Source organism: Caenorhabditis briggsae (genome assembly GCF_000004555.2).
Source record: "Caenorhabditis briggsae complete genome, chrV, whole genome shotgun sequence".
Classification (NCBI taxonomy): domain Eukaryota; kingdom Metazoa; phylum Nematoda; class Chromadorea; order Rhabditida; family Rhabditidae; genus Caenorhabditis; species Caenorhabditis briggsae.
In genome coordinates, this window is record NC_013488.2 from 10,876,158 (window position 1) to 10,897,239 (window position 21,082).

At 36.3% G+C, this 21,082-nt stretch overlaps 9 protein-coding genes across 10 annotated transcripts in view; 4 read left to right on the forward strand and 5 right to left on the reverse strand.

Annotated features, from left to right (window-relative positions):
- The window catches only part of Cbr-aos-1, a gene marked incomplete at both ends in the record, with an annotated part of 1,629 nt that extends 1,198 nt beyond the window's left edge, over positions 1 to 431 (forward strand). The window contains one exon of the mRNA XM_002636987.1: positions 269 to 431. Coding sequence (XP_002637033.1) covers positions 269 to 431 — 163 coding nt within the window. The remainder of the gene's footprint in view (positions 1 to 268) is intronic.
- A 178-nt stretch (positions 432 to 609) lies between these two features.
- On the reverse strand, positions 610 to 1,390 carry CBG09525 (the record flags this gene model as incomplete). The annotated part of the gene is made up of 2 exons (XM_045237651.1): positions 610 to 998; positions 1,360 to 1,390. The coding sequence occupies 2 exons, from the start codon at positions 1,388 to 1,390 to the stop codon at positions 610 to 612; spliced, it is 420 nt and encodes a 139-aa protein (XP_045094022.1).
- A 4,876-nt stretch (positions 1,391 to 6,266) lies between these two features.
- CBG27083 lies at positions 6,267 to 7,010 on the reverse strand (the record flags this gene model as incomplete). The annotated part of the gene is made up of 4 exons (XM_045237652.1): positions 6,267 to 6,337; positions 6,388 to 6,526; positions 6,573 to 6,716; positions 7,005 to 7,010. The coding sequence occupies 4 exons, from the start codon at positions 7,008 to 7,010 to the stop codon at positions 6,267 to 6,269; spliced, it is 360 nt and encodes a 119-aa protein (XP_045098902.1).
- Positions 7,011 to 8,720: 1,710 nt separating this feature from the next.
- On the forward strand, positions 8,721 to 11,523 carry Cbr-srxa-19 (the record flags this gene model as incomplete). Its single annotated transcript, XM_045237653.1, has 6 exons — positions 8,721 to 8,788; positions 9,024 to 9,121; positions 9,175 to 9,569; positions 10,510 to 10,615; positions 11,162 to 11,298; positions 11,344 to 11,523. 6 exons carry the CDS (start codon positions 8,721 to 8,723, stop codon positions 11,521 to 11,523), a joined length of 984 nt encoding a protein of 327 aa, XP_045094023.1.
- A 436-nt stretch (positions 11,524 to 11,959) lies between these two features.
- On the forward strand, positions 11,960 to 12,863 carry CBG09438 (the record flags this gene model as incomplete). Of its 2 annotated transcripts, XM_002636984.1 has the most annotated exons (4): positions 11,960 to 12,088; positions 12,136 to 12,264; positions 12,314 to 12,526; positions 12,574 to 12,759. In XM_002636984.1, the coding sequence occupies 4 exons, from the start codon at positions 11,960 to 11,962 to the stop codon at positions 12,757 to 12,759; spliced, it is 657 nt and encodes a 218-aa protein (XP_002637030.1). The 2 variants fall into 2 exon arrangements, with proteins under 2 accessions (XP_002637030.1, XP_002637029.1); XM_002636983.1 differs by lacking the exons at positions 11,960 to 12,088; positions 12,314 to 12,526; positions 12,574 to 12,759 and adding an exon at positions 12,819 to 12,863 and having other exon boundaries at positions 12,106 to 12,207.
- Positions 12,864 to 12,879: 16 nt separating this feature from the next.
- CBG09521 lies at positions 12,880 to 14,390 on the reverse strand (the record flags this gene model as incomplete). The annotated part of the gene is made up of 6 exons (XM_002636982.1): positions 12,880 to 12,948; positions 12,997 to 13,234; positions 13,286 to 13,447; positions 13,501 to 13,841; positions 13,886 to 14,257; positions 14,304 to 14,390. The coding sequence occupies 6 exons, from the start codon at positions 14,388 to 14,390 to the stop codon at positions 12,880 to 12,882; spliced, it is 1,269 nt and encodes a 422-aa protein (XP_002637028.1).
- A 302-nt stretch (positions 14,391 to 14,692) lies between these two features.
- On the reverse strand, positions 14,693 to 16,238 carry CBG09520 (the record flags this gene model as incomplete). The annotated part of the gene is made up of 4 exons (XM_045237655.1): positions 14,693 to 15,650; positions 15,699 to 15,793; positions 15,840 to 16,126; positions 16,190 to 16,238. 4 exons carry the CDS (start codon positions 16,236 to 16,238, stop codon positions 14,693 to 14,695), a joined length of 1,389 nt encoding a protein of 462 aa, XP_045094024.1.
- A 261-nt stretch (positions 16,239 to 16,499) lies between these two features.
- Positions 16,500 to 16,970, reverse strand: CBG27084 (the record flags this gene model as incomplete). Its single annotated transcript, XM_045237656.1, has 3 exons — positions 16,500 to 16,576; positions 16,639 to 16,723; positions 16,896 to 16,970. 3 exons carry the CDS (start codon positions 16,968 to 16,970, stop codon positions 16,500 to 16,502), a joined length of 237 nt encoding a protein of 78 aa, XP_045098903.1.
- A 2,401-nt stretch (positions 16,971 to 19,371) lies between these two features.
- Positions 19,372 to 21,082, forward strand: part of CBG09519 — a gene marked incomplete at both ends in the record, with an annotated part of 5,013 nt that continues 3,302 nt past the window's right edge. The window contains 2 exons of the mRNA XM_045237657.1: positions 19,372 to 19,519; positions 19,563 to 19,734. Of these exons, the coding sequence (XP_045094025.1) occupies positions 19,372 to 19,519; positions 19,563 to 19,734 (320 nt within the window). The remainder of the gene's footprint in view (positions 19,520 to 19,562; positions 19,735 to 21,082) is intronic.

Below are 21,082 nucleotides of genomic sequence, written 5' to 3' on the forward strand. Positions count from 1 at the left end.
GACAAATTTTCAAAGTCGATATTTTGACCCCAAACTTTGGCAAAATGTTTTCTATAGTTTTCTCCAATTTTCCCCAAAGTTTCAGCCAAATTGGAACACTCTCCGAGTTTTCGCGGAGTTTTTTTCCTTTTTTGCCGACTCCCTGAATAACCCCATAAGAGTTAACAGGTTAAACTATATTTTTTGACAGTGAATCTAATAGTAAAATCATTTTTTAGCTGTTAAAGAAAAAACGTTGTATTCGGATTTGTCAAATTCCTGTTTTCAGTCTCTTCTCGCCGGAATTCAGCCCAACAACTGCATGTGTCGGAGGTATGATTGGACAAGAAGCTATCAAGACAATCACAGGAGGAAAAGATCCGATCCGAAACATTTTCATCTACTCGGCTCTTGATTCAACCGGCATTGCTTGTGATTTTCCTTTGGCCTGATTTTAAAATTACGAATTTCTCGCTTCTTTTTTATCGTTGTTATCTCTCTATCCTTGAATCTCAACACGAACTTATTATCAATTTTCTCGGTTATCACAGGTTTTTGATGATTTCATTCTCTTCCAATCTTTGTCGGTGTATGGTATTTATAAACTTTATTTTGATCAATGTACAATTTTCACAATCCTCTCCAACCGAATGGTGGGGGTCCAGGAGGAGGTGGTCCCCATGGTGGAGGTGGTCTTCCCCACCACGGACCCCGTCTCCATGGTGGCCGATGATGCCAACCTTCGAAATCCGGAGGTGGTGGTCCTCTATCGCGCCAATGTGGGGGTGGAGGTCCTCTTTCTCGCCATTCCGGATTCCATCTTTCTGCTTGAGGTTGCTGATTATCTTGGTCCCAATTACTCTGTTGGGGTTGCTGTTCTTGTTGAGATGGTTGCCACGTGTTCGTTTGATCTACTTGTGGAGCCCATGTCGTTTGAGCGACAGTTGGTTGTGGTCGAATAGGAGCTGGTGTTACTGGGTTGGAAAGTGGAACAGGAACCGATGCAACACCAGGTGGTCCTCTAAAAGTTAAAAAAACAATAAGTAAAAAGTTGAAACAATTGAGGCCCTACGAAAGCGCGAGAGACGAAAACGCGAGAAACGAAAGCGCGAGAAACGAAAGCGCGAGAAAGGGGCGGGGCTTAACAGTCCAGTGCGGCGCATTGTAAAAGTAGTGTTCAAATGCTGATTTTCTTGTAAATTTAAACATTAAATTACTGTAAACAGTCGGTAAAGGCATTAGACAAGCTATTCCACACAAAAACGTTTAAAATATAGTGAAACTCTCAAAGTTGGACGGGAAAATGTATTGCTTCGTTTGTATCATATTTTTTTTCGTTTCCGAGCTAAAAATTGAAATAGCAAACAAGCAATAAGTAACCCGTGAATGTGTTCATTGCTTTGTCAGACATGCTCCATTACTTGTTTCAAATTTTTTAGTGGAATCGTTTCACTGCTCAGGTAAATCGGAAAACCTTTCTGAGCTACATTTGAGCAATTCTGAAACCTTTTCAAGCAAAAAGTCCACGATTAAACTTTTTCAAGCCACAATCAAACTTTTCAAACTTTTCTAAGCAACTTTATCCAGCTGCGCTCGAAACTGAAACTTTTTAAAGCCACAGTTAAACCTTTTTCAGTCAGATTTAAACTTTTCAAACCTTTGTCAGCCTTATTAAAACTTTTTTGGCTTTTCGAAAGATTTATTCTGTTTTTAAAAATTATTTTACCTAATTTTGTTTTATTTTTATCATCTTTCAATTTTTGTTCGTTTCCATATGTTTGAAAGTTGTAAGATGCTTATTTGAGAGAAGATCCAAATCACAAGTTCCTGGAATCATAAGAACTATTGCTCAAGAACTATCATCGAAAAAACGTCATGATGAATCATTGAATGAGAATTCAAACCTGCCGTCAGAACGGAGTAATTTAGCCTACGGTTCGTCAGTTTTAGTAAAAAATGAATTTACCTATCATAATTTCAGACAAGGAGAAACTTCAAACTTCCGAAGCGACAATTTGGAAAATCGTGTTACACCAATATGAGGAAGACTAGATCATGATCGCGATCACATGAACCCGCTCCAAAGACACTATCGAAACTACGTATGAATCAGGAGAGAACGCCTTCCATAACAGTGAGTTGTAGCTCTTAATATCTATTTCTAAAAATTTTAAATATTTCCAGGAGGATATGATATTGGGCTGATAACAACGGGGATGCGGTACGATCTGAGGTTCAAAAATGTTTCGAGATCAAGATTCCACTTCAGTTTAAATTTTCTTGTTTTTTTGTTAATTTCTTTTTCTCTAATGAATTTGTTTTCTGAAAATCCGTCTCAAATGAATCAATAGTTTAAACCTTTAGTAGAAACGATAAAACCTTTTAGCAGTAAAACAACTTTTTTAAGCAACGAATAAACCTTTTTAAGTATCAAAAAAACTTTTCTAAGACCTTCTCTAACTTTTTCAAGCAACGAGTAAACTTTTTTAAGCAACAGTAAAACTATTATTAGCACTTTCAAACTTTTTCGAGCAATGGATAAACTTTTCTAAGCAACAACGAAACTATTCTAAGCCCTTTATAAACTTTTTCAGCCGTGGCTAATCGGGCACCTTTTTTAGTTTAATCGTGGCTTGTTTATGGCTCAGAAAGGTTTTCCGAACTACCTGAGTGTGAAGTTAAAATGAAGAATTCTAACAACTCCGTTTTTTTGATACTTAAAAAGGTTTATTCGTTGCTTAAAAAAGTTGTTTTACTGCTAAAAGGTTTTATCGTTTCTACTAAAGGTTTAAACTATTGATTCATTTGAGACGGATTTTCAGAAAACAAATTCATTAGAGAAAAAGAAATTAACAAAAAAACAAGAAAATTTAAACTGAAGTGGAATCTTGATCTCGAAACATTTTTGAACCTCAGATCGTACCGCATCCCCGTTGTTATCAGCCCAATATCATATCCTCCGGAAATATTTAAAATTTTTAGAAATAGATATTAAGAGCTACAACTCACTGTTATGGAAGGCGTTCTCTCCTGATTCATACGTAGTTTCGATAGTGTCTTTGGAGCGGGTTCATGTGATCGCGATCATGATCTAGTCTTCCTCATATTGGTGTAACACGATTTTCCAAATTGTCGCTTCGGAAGTTTGAAGTTTCTCCTTGTCTGAAATTATGATAGGTAAATTCATTTTTTACTAAAACTGACGAACCGTAGGCTAAATTACTCCGTTCTGACGGCAGGTTTGAATTCTCATTCAATGATTCATCATGACGTTTTTTCGATGATAGTTCTTGAGCAATAGTTCTTATGATTCCAGGAACTTGTGATTTGGATCTTCTCTCAAATAAGCATCTTACAACTTTCAAACATATGGAAACGAACAAAAATTGAAAGATGATAAAAATAAAACAAAATTAGGTAAAATAATTTTTAAAAACAGAATAAATCTTTCGAAAAGCCAAAAAAGTTTTAATAAGGCTGACAAAGGTTTGAAAAGTTTAAATCTGACTGAAAAAGGTTTAACTGTGGCTTTAAAAAGTTTCAGTTTCGAGCGCAGCTGGATAAAGTTTACAAGTTGCTTAGAAAAGTTTGAAAAGTTTGATTGTGGCTTGAAAAAGTTTAATCGTGGACTTTTTGCTTGAAAAGGTTTCAGAATTGCTCAAATGTAGCTCAGAAAGGTTTTCCGATTTATCTGAGTCAGGGAATTTTTCGACAAGTTGCTAACCCGAAAATTTTGCTGACAAACGGCAAGCCGTTTTTTCGGGTCAGCAACTTGCTATTTTATAGAGCAAGTTGCCGTTTGAATGCCATCTGAACGCAGCAAGAGAACGGCAACTTGCTTTTTTCACGGCAAGCAACGTCAAGCAAGTTTCATGCATGCGGCAACTTGCTGATGTACGACCCTCCTCGAACATGGTCAGCAAGCACTAGCAACTTGCTAATTTGTCCAGCAACTTTCTGATTCTGCTCAGCAACTTGCCAAATGGCTCGCAACTTGCCGTTTGCTTGCCCAAAATTCCCTGAGAAACGACTTATATTCCGGAAACGCCAAAGCTCAATACATGATTCTGAATGACCTTGAGGTGCAAAAGTATAAGAAAATCCATTTTTTTTTCTCGAATACTCGAAAAGATTAGAAGACTGAATGTGCTGCTCGCGAATATGAAGCTAAAAAAGAATTGTTCCAATTGAAACAAGTTCTTCTGTCGATGAAAACCCCTCCCACCAGCTATATCTGTCATTTCATTCATTAATTCACTGAAAAAGCACCGCTTGAATGCTAATTTTACAGTGCCCCGCACCGGACTGTTAAGCCCCGCCCCTTTCTCGCGCTTTTGTTTCTCGCGCTTTCGTAGGGCCTCAAACAATTGATTTTTCGATCTTGTCTCTATTCGATGTTTGACGAACGTGATTTCTGTGATAATTGAAGAAATTGAACGATTTGGTCATTTTTAAAATATATTTTTTTTCAAAACGGAAGAATTTAACTAACCTTTGCTCAGAATAAGAAACGAGAAAGAATAGAAAATATGTCAGAAGTCGAATCATTTACCATTTATCAGCAGTTCGTGAGAATCGAAACGAAAAAATGAAGACACAGAATCGAAGAATTCTCTTTGTGTCCTCCTGCCCACCAAGTTCGATCATTAACCGAAGAAAAAGACGAAAAACGACATTGGAAGTGAAAATAGTGTATAAATCAGAGAAGAAAGTAGAGTAGATGATGTGATGATTCGATAATTCGAAATGAGACAAAAGAAAACAGCTTGGAAGGTGGTGAATGGTTTGTGGAAAACGAAAAATGCTTTACCTGGGCGAAAAGATCAAACGATGTTCGGAAAAAAACAACTGAAGTTTTCCGATTGATCTCAAAATTTCAGAGAGCACCCAATACTAGAAAACGTACAGCCAATACAAAGCTCCACAAAAAAATAATTCCACACTTCGTTTATACTGGAACACATATTTAGGTCAATATTCGTGAAAAATTTCAACATGAAAAATATAGGCCTCCCTTCAAGACCGGCTTACAAAAAACTGAGAGCCATCAACGTGACCCGGAAACGAGAAACCGGAAAAGATCCAAAAAACGCGTTTCGGCCGTTCCACACTCTGAAAAAGTGATAGTTTGGATGTTTGGAAGCTTTGAAGTATTCTTTTGAAGTTCTGAATTCGAAGAATGTTAAGCTTCCGACCTCTATACACAAAGACTCTTATACAGGAAGTATACATTTCTGATTTCTGATTTCCGGATTTTCGAACTTTCGAGTTTTTGAATTCCTGGGTTTTTAGATTTCTGAATTTCAGGATTCTGGATTTCCGGATTCAGGGTTCTGGGTTTCCGGATTCAGGGTTCTGGGTTTTTGAATTTCCGAATTTCTGAATTTCTTGATTTAGGATTTCCGGATTTTAGGATTCTGGATTTCCGGGTTCCGTATTCCTGATTTCCGAATTGCGAATTTGCGATTTTTCGAATTTCTGAATTTCTGGATTTCTGGATTTCAGGATATTAGGATTGTGGTTTTTCCGTATTCCGGAGTTTCGGATTACCGGATTAACGAATTTTCGACTTTTCGATTTTTTTTTGGATTTCCAAATTTCTGGATTTCTATCTCAGGACTTTATAACTTTATAATTTCAGGTTTTTAGAATTTCAGGATTTCCGAATTTCCGTTTTCTGAATGCCTGGATTTTAGGATTTCAGAGTTTCCGATTTCTGAATTCCTGGATTGTAGAGTTTTAGGATTCTTGATTCTAGATTTTCGAATTTCCGGATTACCGGATTTCCTAATTTTCGATTTCTGGATTCCTGGATTTTACGATTTCAGAATTTGAGGATTTCCAATTTTGAAATTGTGTAATTTATGCTTTCAGTTTCTGCATCATCAATTTTCGAACCCAACACTTTCGCGATGCCTGGCAGTTGGGAAAAGCAATAATCATAAACCTTTTCTCAAGTTATTCGTTAAAATCTTTCAACTCTTTCTCAATTGTTTTTTCTCATTCTTTGCACAAAAACTCCAGAAATTTTCTGTTTCATCATGAAGAATTAACGGAGACAGGTGGGTGTCTAATCCCACTACAGTAAGACAACCGAGAGATTTGAGACATTTGTACCCTCGTACATCATGATGAGAGAAAAGTGTGCGTTTCCACTTCCTTTATTGAAAGAAAATCTTTGGAATACCCACAAAAAGTATTTTATACTTTGTAAAAATTCAGAATCAAAAAATGTTTATCACAAAAATTTAACAAGAGGAAGAGTTCAGTAAACTTTCGAAGCTTCCTTATAGTCTTTCATCCCATCGATTCTCTACGATTTTCGCAATTTGTTCTTCTTTGTCTGTTTCCATTTGACCTGGAAAAATAAGAATACATAAATAAAAGTTTGAAAAATTGAAAATTAACCTCGGATTTCATTTTTCTTGATATCTGGATGAGGGTTTCGTAGACATTCGTAGACAGAATCCATAATTATGTCTTCTTTTTCAAGATCATGTTCACTTATTTCTCTCAAGTAATCTAGATAGTATCCGATGTTTCTTTCCTGTTTATAGAGCAGTTAAGAGTTCATAATAAAAAATTAAACTCACCGAATAAAAAACTGTAACCCATCTATTCGGTTCAACCCTCTTCTTCTTTTCCTTGATTCCCAGAACTGCTCCTCCTCTTCTATGAAATGTATCTGTTTCGGGATCACGACACAAAATATACATAGGCATAAAAGATGACCCAAACTGAAATAAATTTTAAGATCTGATGGTTTTTCAAAAGGTCCTCACTTCAACTTTCAGATTTTGATCCCACGACTCTTATAAAAACTTTGTGAGGGCATTTTCGCGTCCTATAAACGAAAAAGTTCGAAAGACACGTAAACCCATATTCACCATCAATTTTAAGACGATGTATCAAAAGCTCCCTATTATTTTCCATCATCTCATTGAGGGAAAAAAAGTAATCTCTTGAGTTCCCCATCAGAAATCGGAGCATCTGAATCTAGAGTTGCTGTCGTCTGAAACTCCTACTTTCATGTTCTCAACCGTTTTGAATACGAACTTGTATTATGTAAAAGAAAAGAAATAGGATAGGAGTACATCTGAGAAATCTCATATTTCAAGAATCCAGCTTCTCAAAATTTTTTAAGCACATCGAGGAAACGAGGTCTCCAGTGGCATTTCCTATTAGCGGGAGGCCGCGTAGAATTAGTCAGAGCAGTTCCAGAATTTTGAAAAATTCCTTCCTAAAGCATTCTGAAAAAGCATTCGTTTGTCCTTATACCAGTCGGTTTACGCCCCTGTAGGGGCCTCAACCTCCTGGCTTCCGCTTGCTGTACCTTACAATTGAGTTTCTAATTTCAACATTTTTGAGTTTCCGAATTCACCAAAATTTGTGAAAGTTTTGCATACTATCAATTTTCTTTGTGGAATATTTGATTTCCCAAATTTTTATAAATTTCCAATACTGAAAAAATATTTTTATGTTCTGAAATCCGGAGTATGTGAGCTCCCGGTTTTCTGAAGCTTCACATTTTGGATAACTAAATGTCCTGGTTTATTGAAATTTCTGGTCTCCGAAGATTCTGAAATTCGAAATATTCGAACTTTGAAAAACAGTCGGCTTGCTCCCATCCGGACTGAACCTCGCTAACAGGACCCGTTATCTTATAGACAGGTTTTGTCTTTTTTACAAGGACTATTTTTTCATGGTCTATTAGGAAATTTCGAATTTTGATATTTCGGTTATTCAGAATTTCCAGAATTCGAAAAGTCAGAAATAAGGATATCCGGAAATTGGAAAAGTAAGACACTTGGAAGTTCAGAGATTAGTAAATTTTAGAAAATCAGATGTAGGAAAATATTAATTTTGAAATCTAGAAAATTGTTTGAATCTGTTTGTCTCATATATCGAAATTTGGTGTGTCAGATTTTTCGAAAAACATTCTAGTCGAAAAGTTTTGGAACTTTGAAAAATCAGAAATTTAGATTTGAGAATTCGAAAATTTAGAAACTCCGAGATTTGAAAACCTGAAAAGTTGGAAACTCTTAAACTTTGAAATTTTTCGGCAAATTCGGTGAATAAGATCTCAGAAATGTATATATTCCGAAGTTTGAAAATTATGAAACTAAGTTCGGAAATTTTAAAAATTATTCCGAATTCTGAAAATTCGAGTGATCCAGAAAGGGCGCTGTTATTTTTCCTCTCATTCTCTTTCTTTCCTTTTTTCCTTTTATTTTCTTTATTTTCCCCTGTTTCAGATTTTTTTCTCCCTTTCAAATCTTTAAAACCCATGCCAAAAGAATATTTCTAGAAAATCAACTTCCCCTCAGAAATAGCGTGGATAAGAAAAAATTTAGGCGGTTAGACGGGAATGACGTGAATATTCCTTCAATATTTTTCTAAAAATTTGCACTGTAGAAATAGAAGAACGTCTCCAGAAGACATCAGAAACAAAATTTAGAAGTATAAAATACTCGGGCATCATCTCGCTGCTATTTCGGGTCATCTGTGAAAATTTGAGAAATTTTGGTCCATTCTGGACTTCGATAGGGCAGTTGACCCGGGAAATCCGGACACACACACACATACACACTCACACACAGAATTTGGTGATTGTTAATAGTAAAAATATGTAAAATGTCAGCCATTTTCCCATAATTTCCCTGTCTATGAAATATTTCAGTTCCTTTAACTCTTTATGTTTTCTCATATCCATTGTTTATAAGATTCGAAAGTATGTTAGAATGATCGAGAAGACACCTAGATTGCTACATCACAATATGGATATTGTGTATCGGGAGGTGTCCCAAACGTGAGTTCTTCAAAATCCTCTTCTTCTGACTGATTGCTGCTAACACTACATTCGGAAATCTGTATAATGTAGTTCCAGCCACATTTTTTTTACAAATGCAGGGTTAAAAAATTGCAGCAACGAGCCGAGTTGGGTGGCTCTGAAAATTTCTGGTGAATACTCATTTTATTCAAACAATACATTGGTCAAGGACTTTTGATCTTTTGTTTTTCTCATGGAACTTTTGAACTTTCAGAGTGATTTCATGGATGGAATCAGCATTTCGACTTATTTCACACACTTTTTTAGCTACCTTTTCAATTTTGTTCTACTTTATGTGGTATCTAAAAATAAGTGTAAACGAATTTAAGTATTGAAAAACCAAAAAAAAAAACTGAATATTTCAGTTATCAAATCAAAAGCGTACATTACTCATATGATTTGGGTGGAAATTTTGCTAAATGTATGTCAGCATTTCTCTGTGGAATATGTGCTTATGACGGATGATCAGTCAGCGGTCTACGTTTTCAAACTGGTGTGCATCCTATTCATGAGCATCCAAATGTGGACTGTTAACACTATCAGATACACTATGACTTTTCTGATGGCTGTAAACAGATTCATTTGTATGGTTAATCCAAAGTTTCATAAATTTTTTCAACCGGATACCATCACTTTCTTTGGAATCGGAATTTGGATGTTGTCGTTTCTTGGATCCTGGTATCTTCTTCTTCTCGGATGCTTTCCTCATTTCAACACGGACACTTTTGTGTTGAATACCGACTGTGAATATTTTCAATGGGTATGTTATGTGCAATAACTTATTTAGGCAGAATTCAAATATAGCCCCACCCCTATTCAAGTGTATAGCCCCCCAAAATGAACTATAGTTGAGTAAGGGTCTGTTCCAATTCAAAATAAACCCCCACCAATTCAAATATAGACCCCCACTTTTACAGGGTCTATTCCAATTTAAATATAGTCCTCCACCCATTCAAATATAGACTCCCACTTTTGCGTGGTTTGTGGTGTGCGCCTCCACCAATTCAAATATAGCCCCCCCCCCCACTTTTGCGTGGTTTGTGGTGTATGAAGGGTACCGTAGCCTTCATGATGCAAATTTTGAGCGTTTTGTTATCATTTTCTTTGTTTTCTTTTTGGGTTTTGTCCTATTTTTCACCTTTTCTTGTTGTTTCTGGAAACTGTCGCTAAAAATTTATTCAGAAAATGAAATAAAATGAAAATTGAAAATTGAAAATTCTAAAATTCAGGCTTGGCCAAAAAATGGTGAGAGCTATTTTTAAATTGTTGGGGGTCTAAAATTGAATAAGTGGGGAGCTATTTCTGAATTGGTGGGGGTCTAAAATTGAACGGGTGGGGGGTCATTTTTGAATTGAGTGGGGGGCTATTTTTGAATTGGTGAGGGGTCATTTTTGAATTGAGTGGGGGCTCAGATAAGGTTCCCTTTTTGGGGGGTTATTTTTGAATGGTTGGGGGCCTTTAATTGAAGAAGGCAGGGAGGGGTGGGGGTCTTATTTTAAGAATACAAGGTTCTTCAAGTATAGGCCCCCACTTTGTACTGGTGGGGGGGGGGGGGGGGGGGTCATACTTTAACCAACCAATTCAAGTACAGCCCCCCCCCCCATTTTTGTACTGGTGGGGGCTCTACTATAGTTGTTTATAAGGTGGGGGGGGGGGCTATATTTAAATTATACCCTTATTTAATACACAACTATCTTCAGCCAGACTTTGTCTACAAATCTCACTATCTTCTGGTTCTGACTTTGATCATGAACATTCTGAAGGTTGTGTATGCGAAACTTCGACGCTGTGGATTTTTCAAAGTTGGTGAGTGTTTTACAAGGAAGTTCTCATTCCCCGAAACCGGCAAATTCTGACAAAATTTTTTTTCTTATATCGCGTTTTGTTGGAAACTCAGCTACATTTAACAAAAAAGTTTTCGATTATTGGGCAAGTTTGAGCAAAGTTATGAGCAAAAGTATAGAGTGACACTCACTAACATTCGCCACTGTACATCGAAAAAGGGTACATCGAGGGTACATCAAGTTTTAAGGGTACACTGGTTCCATGCACATGGAATATTGGGTGTAGGGCGTTCATCGTAAGCCTATAAATGTGAGAAAAAAGCGAAATAGTCTGTTCAAAATAATTTGTTCCTTTTTGTTTTCCCACATGTACCACGAAATCTCATGTTACCTCTCCTCTAAAAGCCCTCTCTAAAAGCTAGTACCCTTTTTTCAATGTCCCCTTGGATACTTTCTCCCAAACATCTATTTTCCTTTATCCTGGGAACACCCATAAGGAACCTATAACATCCCGAAAATTGATAAAAATATATAATAGAATAATTTCATGACGCAAAAAAAATTACAGCCGTCGCTCGGGTGTCTGTCGTCGCAGCCAATCGTCGTTCTCGCCTGCAAACATACTTCGTAATCCAATCTTTCATTATATTCCTTGTAATGATCTACGACGCTGCTTACACTTCTTTCAGGAGGTCTTTTGAGCCGGTAAGTTCAACTAGATCGTCTTCAGCTTACCTTCACCAATTTCAGCAATTCAAGTTTCTCCCCAAAAACGTCCAAATCTTACTCGGATGGTTTAACATCTACTCATCCAACTACATAAACTTTTTAATATATTTTGTTTTTCATAAAGCCAATCGCCACCTCGTCTTTCGTGCCATTTTCTGTGACCCGAAATGGTTGAAACCGAAGAAAATCCGCCCCACCTGAATTCTTCCTTATTCCACCAACCCTTCAATTATAGTTATCATCATAAAATCTATCTTCTTGTTTTTTTCAATGGTCATATATATTCCCTGTCTCTCTTTTTCTTTATTTATTCATTCAAATTTGATTCTTGGTATTCTGAAGAATGATTTGGCAAGGTCCAGCGCTAGCAATTCTATTACACATATTTGTATACTGTTTCAACATAGTTTTGATCATCATGCTTAAACGTAAGAGAGGTATTCAACATTTCAATCAGAATTTATGATAGACGAACGTTTCAGTCGTTCACTCGCGAGTTTACATGATAAATATGATCATCTCCGAACTTCTCACGAATCTCTCGCAGAATATTCTCATCGAGTTTCCCTATTTTTTCCCGCAAGATCCCAATTTTTATTCCTTCCGAACAGTAAAATTCTTTGAAATATTCAGTCAGATGGCGTATCAAGCAAAATTTTTCATTGCCATTCTAATGGCAGTAAATCGTCTTTGGGTGGTGTTGATTCCAATTGGATCCGAGGCTTTTAGTACGAAACGGTTGAAAATTTACATGGTTGTTGGATGGGTAAAGACCTAGTTTTAAAATTATATCTAATCAATGCTTTTGTTCAGGCAATTCTATTTTTTCGTCAAATGATCATAATTGTTCCGGATGATTGTTACTTCAAAATGGATTTGATTCAATTTCAGGTGATGGCAGTTTGTGAGGATAAGGAGAAACACGCATTTCGAATGAAGATTGTAACCTAATTTTCAGAAAAATAAACAAAAAGAGGTTAAAAATTTCCAGAATTCGTACATCAGTAAATTCATACATATACTTTTGCCATGGTCTTCAGTTTTTGTGAATATCCTGGTTGTTTTGATTTTAAAGTTTAGAAAACGAAAAAACAAAATGGCTACAAGCAAAGGAGAAAACAGTTTGGTCATCAATTCTTTGGTGGTTTCACTTCTTTTGACAGCCAATTATATCTACAACGACTGGTACACAAAGTTGAAACCAGTTAGTTGTATTTATTTTTGATTGATATCACAAAACTTAAATTACAGACGATTTCTCAGCAATCACATGAAATACAATCACTATTAAGTCTGTTCAATTTGTATGGATGCACTTGTTTCAATTTCATTGTATATTTTTTATTGGATCCTACAAATCGGAAGAATTTCATTGACACTCTAAAAAACAGAAAACCAAATCAAGTTGTTACAAGAATAGTTACCACAATGCTTTAAATTTCACATTCGAATTTCTGAAGATAAAATTAATTATTTTGCTTAATGTAGAAAAAAGTTTGATGAGAGGAAACAATTTATATTCGATCCACTTTTTAGAATAGGAAGAAGGGGGCGGATTCAATACGGTAAAGGAGTAAATGTACATTCAGGCGTCACATCGGATTCTTGTCGATTCACTTGGTAAATCTGAAATATAACCCATCTTAGTTTTGGAACTTTTCAAGAAAACAAAACCTTCTGTCTATTGATGACTTTAACTCTGTAGAAGATTTTCTCAAGGATGAATAGTGCTAAAGAGATTCCACATCCAATCAGATAAATATAAAACAACTGCTCCAGATGCTTCTTGAACGAAAGTCTTGTCTTTTTGACTTGAACTGTGATATCTTCCGCTTGTTTTTTGGTTCCATATCCAGGTCCCAAAGTGATACTTGCTATTCCAGGTAGAATTTTCAGAAGAGCTTTGTTGAACCTACAAAATGAATTTGAGAAGGGTTCAATTATCGTATTGTTCTGTCCTCACATTTGGCATAACTTTCTGTTGCTGATACTGAATCCAAACGCCACGTAGCTAATAATTCCAGTTGTATCTCGGATAACGGTCAACCCTTGTCGCTTATCCCAGACACTGACTGCTTGAGGAAGGAACTCGATATCATAGGTTGAGTAGAAAACTCCCCCTTTACTGCGAAAATCCTTCTATGTAGAGTGTTATGCTTCAACTTCTGAATTACTTACTGAACCTCTTTTATTAAATCAACTTCTTTCGCTCGAACCACAATCGGATTGATAGCCATTGCACGTTTTATATTGTACTCGTTCTTCTCCGTCGATCCTTCTAGACTGAGATTGAAGTAGTAGGTCAAATAAGTTTCCTTATCTAACAACAGTTCGATCAATTGATTTTGATGATAAAAGGGAATTCGAGAGGACGGAGGAGCGGTTAGACGAGAATTCATTGATGTCTGATAGTATTGGGCGATACTCATCATTGCAACAATCAGAAATCCTTCCAGTAACATGGTGGATATAGCTGTGGGATCTTGAACACGTTGTTTCAACATTAAGCCAAACGTTTCCTAAAAACCGATTTTATGGTAGGTGATAACAAAATTCAACTCACCAGAACACTGCTTGTGTAGATATTAAACTTAGATCCAACTCGGCTATCCCAGTACAATGCACATGCGAATCTCATTGTTGAAACACCCATAATAGTTGCTAGAAGCAGAAGCCACATGTCTGTTGTGAATGGTGCAAATACAAAGTTTCGAAAATCATTTTCAGGCGGTCGTTTGATAATATAAACTTGTTGAAAGTAACGGATAGGAAAAGTGAAGTGAGCGAATTGCATACGAGCAGGAGTGATTCGCATGGAGAGTCCACTCATGTCGATTTTATCTTCTGCTAGTAACCCCATTATTCCAGAAAAATTTCCATCTGGTTTTGGATTCCCAAAGTCGTTTACAACGTTGAACTCTTTTTCTGTATCTATCTGAAAACATACTTTTAACAAGAGTTCGAAATGATAAGGCACTTACAGTTTCCCACTGCCAATCGAGAATCTTCATAACCATTGAAATAATTTCAATTTCCGCTCCTGGCTTAGCGCATGGCTTCTTCGGCATTTGACGAAAACAGTTGAATGCATCTGGATCGTGTTCGAATAACCCAACACGAATTGGACGGCCAATAGGGGACCAAGACATTCAAGAATGTTTTTTGTTTTCTAGTTTGGAGATGTTTGCTTTTTTTTCAAGAATATTCAGTTTCATTTTAAGTGTGCACCACTTCAAAGACTAAGAAGAGAACCTATACAGGTTAGAATAGACACTTTATTAGTCAGAAAATAAATACAAAGAAACAGAGTAATACTAGATGATGGAATGTATAAGAAAGGTAAAATCACGAGGAATTGATTGAGAGGAAATCAATAGTTGAGGCATGGAGATGTTTTGTTATCCATGGAGTACATGGATGGATTCGCGTAGATACTCGCAATGCATTTCAGACGATTATAGTCATTTTGAGCAACAAAACTGTCTGGATAATAATCTGGGTCATAGTAGAAGATGAGTCCTCCATAACTGGCAGGAGCACATGTGCATGGAACTTCTTTCCAAGTGGAAGACCAATCTGGTTGAAAACTCAGGTTATAGAATATCTGGTCTAATGGAACTGGCATATCTGAAATAGCAATTATTAGATTTTCATTTGCAAAAACACTCTTACTTTTGCATGAAAGAGTTTCTTCCGGTCCAGTTGGAGCGTCGAAGTATCCACAGAACCATTTGAATGCCTTGATTCTTCTGGACTCTCCTGGTCCTCCTGGATTTGTTGGATCTTCTCCTGAGCACTCATTGTTAATGATAAGAGAAGTGGGTCCAAAGATTGGCCCAGTGTATCCAGCAACTTGATTCTTGGCTCCACTGTTCCAGTTGCCCATCACAATATCATGCATAGCGGGCTTCGGAGGTTGTGGAGTCATATAAAACCACAAGGAAGCCAAAACAGCAAGTGGTGGATCCATTTTAGTCATCACCAGATTGGGTTCATTCAACAAATCCACATCGATGTTCACCGATTTCAACCAATCTTGGAACTGTCCGTAGTTATAGTTGTATGAGATCTGAATGGCACCACGACCGAAATAGCATCCTTTGTATGGGGCTGCAGTGTTCTCAACTGTTTCATTTGAGCATGGATAGAAATAGGTAATTTGTGAGGAAGCTGAGCAATATTGACCAGCAGAAGCACATGAGCTTCCATCGGCTGGAGTGTATCCGGGAGTTTTTGGATCCAAGAAACTGCTGGTTGGTCCACCTTCAAACCAATTGTAGAAACCTCCACGATAGAAGCAATTCGAAGCATCTTGATCAGAAAGTGTGCTGTAAGATAAAACTGATGAAAAATTAACTACGATATACAAAACATACTCGTAAAGAGCAATATTATTCTCTCCAGTTTCTTGAACCGCATGGGCAAAGAAAGCTGCCAAGTCTCGTTTCTTGTTCTCATCAGCAGTATACACCTGAAAAAGTTTTAAAAGTTGTCCGGTTCAAAAAATAATCCTCTACCGTATTAGTCACATTAATTGATGTTCCAAACTCTGGAAAATATCTCGAAGCAATCTTGAAAGCCTCATAAGAATATGGCCAACAGCTGACTGGTCCCCATCCAAGATTTGCGAATGGAAATAGATCTTCAAACATTTCCTTTGTAAACCAAGATTCTAGTTCTGATGCAGGCATATTGTTGGGATCAGTTGGTTCAGTGCATGATTCTGGAGGTCCCGTTCCGTATTTGGCAGCTTTGGGACACGCGCTTGCACTTCCATAATCGATCGCCGTTACAATTGAATTGTCTAGAAATTAAATTTACTTCAAGAATATTCCTTACAAAGACTAGAAACTCTAGAAAATCTTACGTGCTAGGAAGACAGACACTGCCAGAATGACAAGCCTGATGCGAGTCATGATAACGAGGAGATTCTATTTCGAAACGTCATCTACCGTTTCTTTTATACCCTTCTCCTTCCGCCCGAATGTTATCTCAACCTTCTCATTTCCTTCCTCTCTCTTCATTCAAAACACAATAAAATTTGAATATGTGCTAATGAAACGGTAGAATACGATAATCTCACTTTTCCACTACGAAATACACGCGTTGCAAAAAAGAGAGAGTTTGAAGGTGATTTTGAAAGATAACAACATGATTTTTTGAACTAACAAGCCCTTCTAAATTTTGATAGACGTTTTCTTGCTAACAGGTTTTGCATATTTAGCGAAGATCAACGCCACTCGACATCTAACATCTGTGTTATCGGAGATTTCCAGGATCACCTTGGTTATCTCCGAATATTCATAAATGTCTCACCTTCCGTTCCCTGGTTGTATTGATGAACTTCGGAGTCTCCCACAAATGTTGTATTGATGATCGAGGCGTCATCGAGAAGACCATTCTGAAAATAGTTTTTCTTTTTTTCCGTTGAAAATAAATTTAGATAAAACGTAGGGAACAAGGCTGAATTTTTAGATTCAATGCGAATGTTTGAGTTTTGAAGAGACGTACTGTCGCCACCATACAATAATTTTTCAGATTTTAAAAATCAAACTAGATAGTTTCCATCCTACCTCGAATCCATCCAGATTTTCGACACTATAAACCAGTGCATTGAGCACGGATAGCAAGTTGTTCCATAGCAACATTAGACAAGAATGGTAAAAAATGGAAAACTGGCAGAGTTGCCGTTGTCTCTGTGCTCAGATGGAGAAGAGCACACGAGGTGGCGGTCTATTCAAAAGTGTGTGTAATGTATCTACCCTTTTCTCTCTCCGCGCGGAAGCCGCGAAACCGTACAAATAATCGAGCAAGGGAGGAGAACAACAGGGGAGCTCAATCAGGACTCAGGGCGCGAGAGTAGACAAGACGATCGAAATACAAACACGAATCGAGAAGAAGAAGCATAGGAGGACGACCCGATGCTTACCCATATTTGACACTAAGTCGTGTCACCATAAAAACGATGACAAGTGGATTAAAACCAAACGGAAGAAGAACAACCGTTCGGTTTTATTCAATCTCGCGCTGACATAAACAACAAAACAACATGTCCCAGGAAAATATCTAAAGTTAAAGGGAACAGAGTTTAAAAGATATTGAAATATTCCAGTTTGGATTCATGATTTTGTTGTTGCCAGTCCGTTTGCCGCGCCTCCGGCGCTTCAAACAGCTGGCTGGTGCGCCTTCGGCGCAATTTAACCTATATTTTTTACTGTTCGTCGCTTCGCTCCTCTGTCTTACTCAAAGGTTCACGTCAACTTATATTTTATTTCAAGTTTTTCAACGTGTTCGGACAAACTGACAGAGAAAGCGAGAAATAAAGCGACTTCATTTATTTATTACCAGCAAGCTGGTGCGCCTTCGGCGCAATTTAATCTAGTTTGTTACTAGTATGCCGCTCAGCTCCTCATTTTTTCGTAAAGTGTCACGTCAATTTAAAATTATTTTTCAAGCATTTCAAAAGATGACAGCCTGACATGGGGACCAACAGACGCGTGTAGCGTTTTATATATAAGGAAGATAAGAATGATCATTGATTGAAACAATGATGTTATCGTAATAAACTTCTTGATCCAGCTACTTGATCTCAAAGAGAATGAAAATATCAGTTTCCCCCTGAAAGATTCTCGATATTTAATTTCAATTATGTATTTATGATCCAGTAAATTTTTGAAAAAAACTGAAAAATGTTTATATCAACAGAACAGTAACATTTTATTGAAAAATGACAACAATTATATTTTAAAAATTAATTTTATAAATTTTAATGGTTTTTTTTAATTGTAATGATAATCTCGTTTTTTCTCAATAATATAAAATAGTAAAACTTCAACAATTTCTATGTAACACGACGATAAGAATTGGCAAAGGATTAAAGCCGTCCGCTTAGAAAAACAACATTCAAAATTATTGCAGAACGTTTTGTAACATTTTATATGACACTGTAGCCAAAAATGATTCATAACAGTTTTCAACGCGACCGCATAAAGTTGAAGCCGAAAATGTTTTCTGTTGTTTTTCAAGGTTTCAAAAAGAAAAACGTTGATTCAATAAAAATTCAGTTTCTCTAAACACTACTTCAACTTTGTACTCCTCCCATAACAGTGCAATTGTGTCAAAAATGATAAGCAAAGAGGACTGAAGGGTGGAGTATCATCATTATTCAGTACAATGATAATTATGAAACATGTGTAAGCAGAGAAAGTCAAACGTCCAAATCAATACGACTATTGTAATTTGATTTTTACAAATATAGTTTTCAAATTTATAAGAAACAGTACCAACATTCGAAAACAATTAATTCACTATCATAACTTTCTCAAAATCACAATTCCTTAAACTGATTGTGTGAGAACATGTTCTTCGGAATAATGCTGAACTATATTGTTATTTATTCATCTCACCTTCTCAAAAGCTCTCCTCCTCCTTCGTCTTCTTTTTTATTTATTCCGTCTTTTACGTTTCCATGTTTTCCCGTTTCTATGTCACAAAAAGAAGAATCGGCTCTGCTATATTTCAAATGCAAGTGTATATTTCTTTTTCGTTCCTGTTCTTTCCACTCAAAAAGATTTATCTCACGACTGACCTTTCTATATTTTTCGAGATTTATGTAGTGTTTTGAAGAGGTGCTTCAAGTGATGAATAGCTCAAAAAATAGGGGGACCTTCTCTAGTTTCAAGTGTCACTGATCGTATGAAATGAAATCCCAAGTAATTAGGATTTTTGATATCTTGGAATAATTCTGGATAGGAGCAAACACAAAAGCACTGTATTTTTTCAGATTCCTCAATCAGAAATAGTTGTTCCAGAAGTTTTTTTACCTCATTTTCAGTCACAGTGACCCTTAAAACTGGAACTGATCATTGAAACGTGTTTAGAATGCCATTTTAGAATCAATAGATCCTCGTCACATTTTCCAATCTTTTTATTACTCTTCTCCTCTATATTTGCTCTTTTGATTCGTTTTTTGCCATCGATTGTTGATTTTCTCTTCCTCCAGAATTTCTTCACCCACTCTCCAGTATCGTATTATTTTCAGAGTTGTAGATGGACCCAAAGAGTTTTAGAATCTCTTTGATAGCAGTTTTCATTTTTACTCTTGTGATTCTCTACAGTTTCAATGCGACTCCTATCAACCTTCCAACTCAATCATCTTCAAATGTTGTGGTGACAAGAGATTCTCTGAATCCCAAAGGTATCAAAACGATAGTTCCAATAGGAAAATATAACTTTTCTAGAGTTTCCAAACTATAAAATAGATGGGATGGATCGATTTGAATGGTACACGAAGAAGTGGAAAGAAGAGTTGAAGAACGAAAAACCTCCAGAAGTTGAAGAGGTGACTCTTTTGAGAGCATATGAATTTGATGTTGAGTATTCAATCTCAATCACTACGCCGAACAAATATAAGTGAGCCATAATAAAAATACAATATTTTCTCTGTTAGAAGCCCACCGTTGTATACGTTCACTTTGAGCCCAATTATCTCGGATCCTATAAGAGATATCAAACATCTGTTAATTGATGAAATATTGGTGATATTCAGATAAATATTTTATCAATTGACACATTTTTGACAACTCTCACAGGATCCGAGATAATTGAGCTCAATATGCACATATAGGATGGGCGGCTCTTTATGACAAGGGGGGGGGGCATGAGAAAAGGGGGGCCCATGGGAAAAGGGGGGCCCGAGTGAAAAGGAGGGCCCAAGTGGAAAAATGTGGACTAAGTTAAGATTTACCAAGTTTTTCAAGTTTTTCGGATGTTTCTATAAAAATTTCGCACTTTGCGCTTGTTTCCACAAAAATTCATCACTTCACGCTCTCCCACAGAATATTTCCGAACTGCAAATTAATTTTTGATCTACAGAAAAAAAGTTTGGCGCGATCACAATTGCAGGTCTAAAAACATAATTTCAGAATTTTTTATCTGATTTTGTGGAGTTCCAAGATGATTCAAATGATTCTTTAAAAATTAATTAGTGGTTATAGATTCATGTATGGTCCTTTTCCGGAAGAAAAAATGTCAAAAATGGTCATTTTTGAAAGCAAAAATGCTATTTTGTGCAATTTCATGAGGTTTTTGAATTGTAAAAAAAGTTTTATCAGACGAATTAAAAATTCATCCATAGAAAATGTAGAGAAAATAATTGCGGTTTTTTTGAGCTATAGAACTCCTAGAAATGTCAAAAACTGAAACAGGAGATAGATTTTTTCTGTAAAAAACTTTCAAAAATGACCATTTTTGACGTTTTTTCTTCCGGAAAAGGACCATACATGAATCTATAACCACTAATTAATTTTTAAAGAATCATTTGAATCATCTTGGAACTCCACAAAATCAGATAAAAAATTCTGAAATTATGGTTTTAGACCTGCAATTGTGATCGCGCCAAACTTTTTTTCTGTAGATCAAAAATTAATTTGCAGTTCGGAAATGTTCTGTGGGAGAGCGTGCACTTTGAAAAATTTCTTCCGTTATGACCGGTTTTTGCATGAACAACACTATTTTTTTTCTTTTTAACTATGTGATTTGAAGTTATTCAACTAGTTTTAGATTTTTTCAGGCGTAGTAACAAAAATACAAAAAATGTGTACAAAAAATGACATAAACTGAAAATTTCAAAAAATTATAAAAAATGTTCGAAGTTCGAAATTTTGATGGAAACAGTCACAAAATTTGACAAAATCGGTAAATCTCAACTCATGCATAGGTTTTCCACACACATCTATTGTCGGAATAAAAAAAGTGAGAC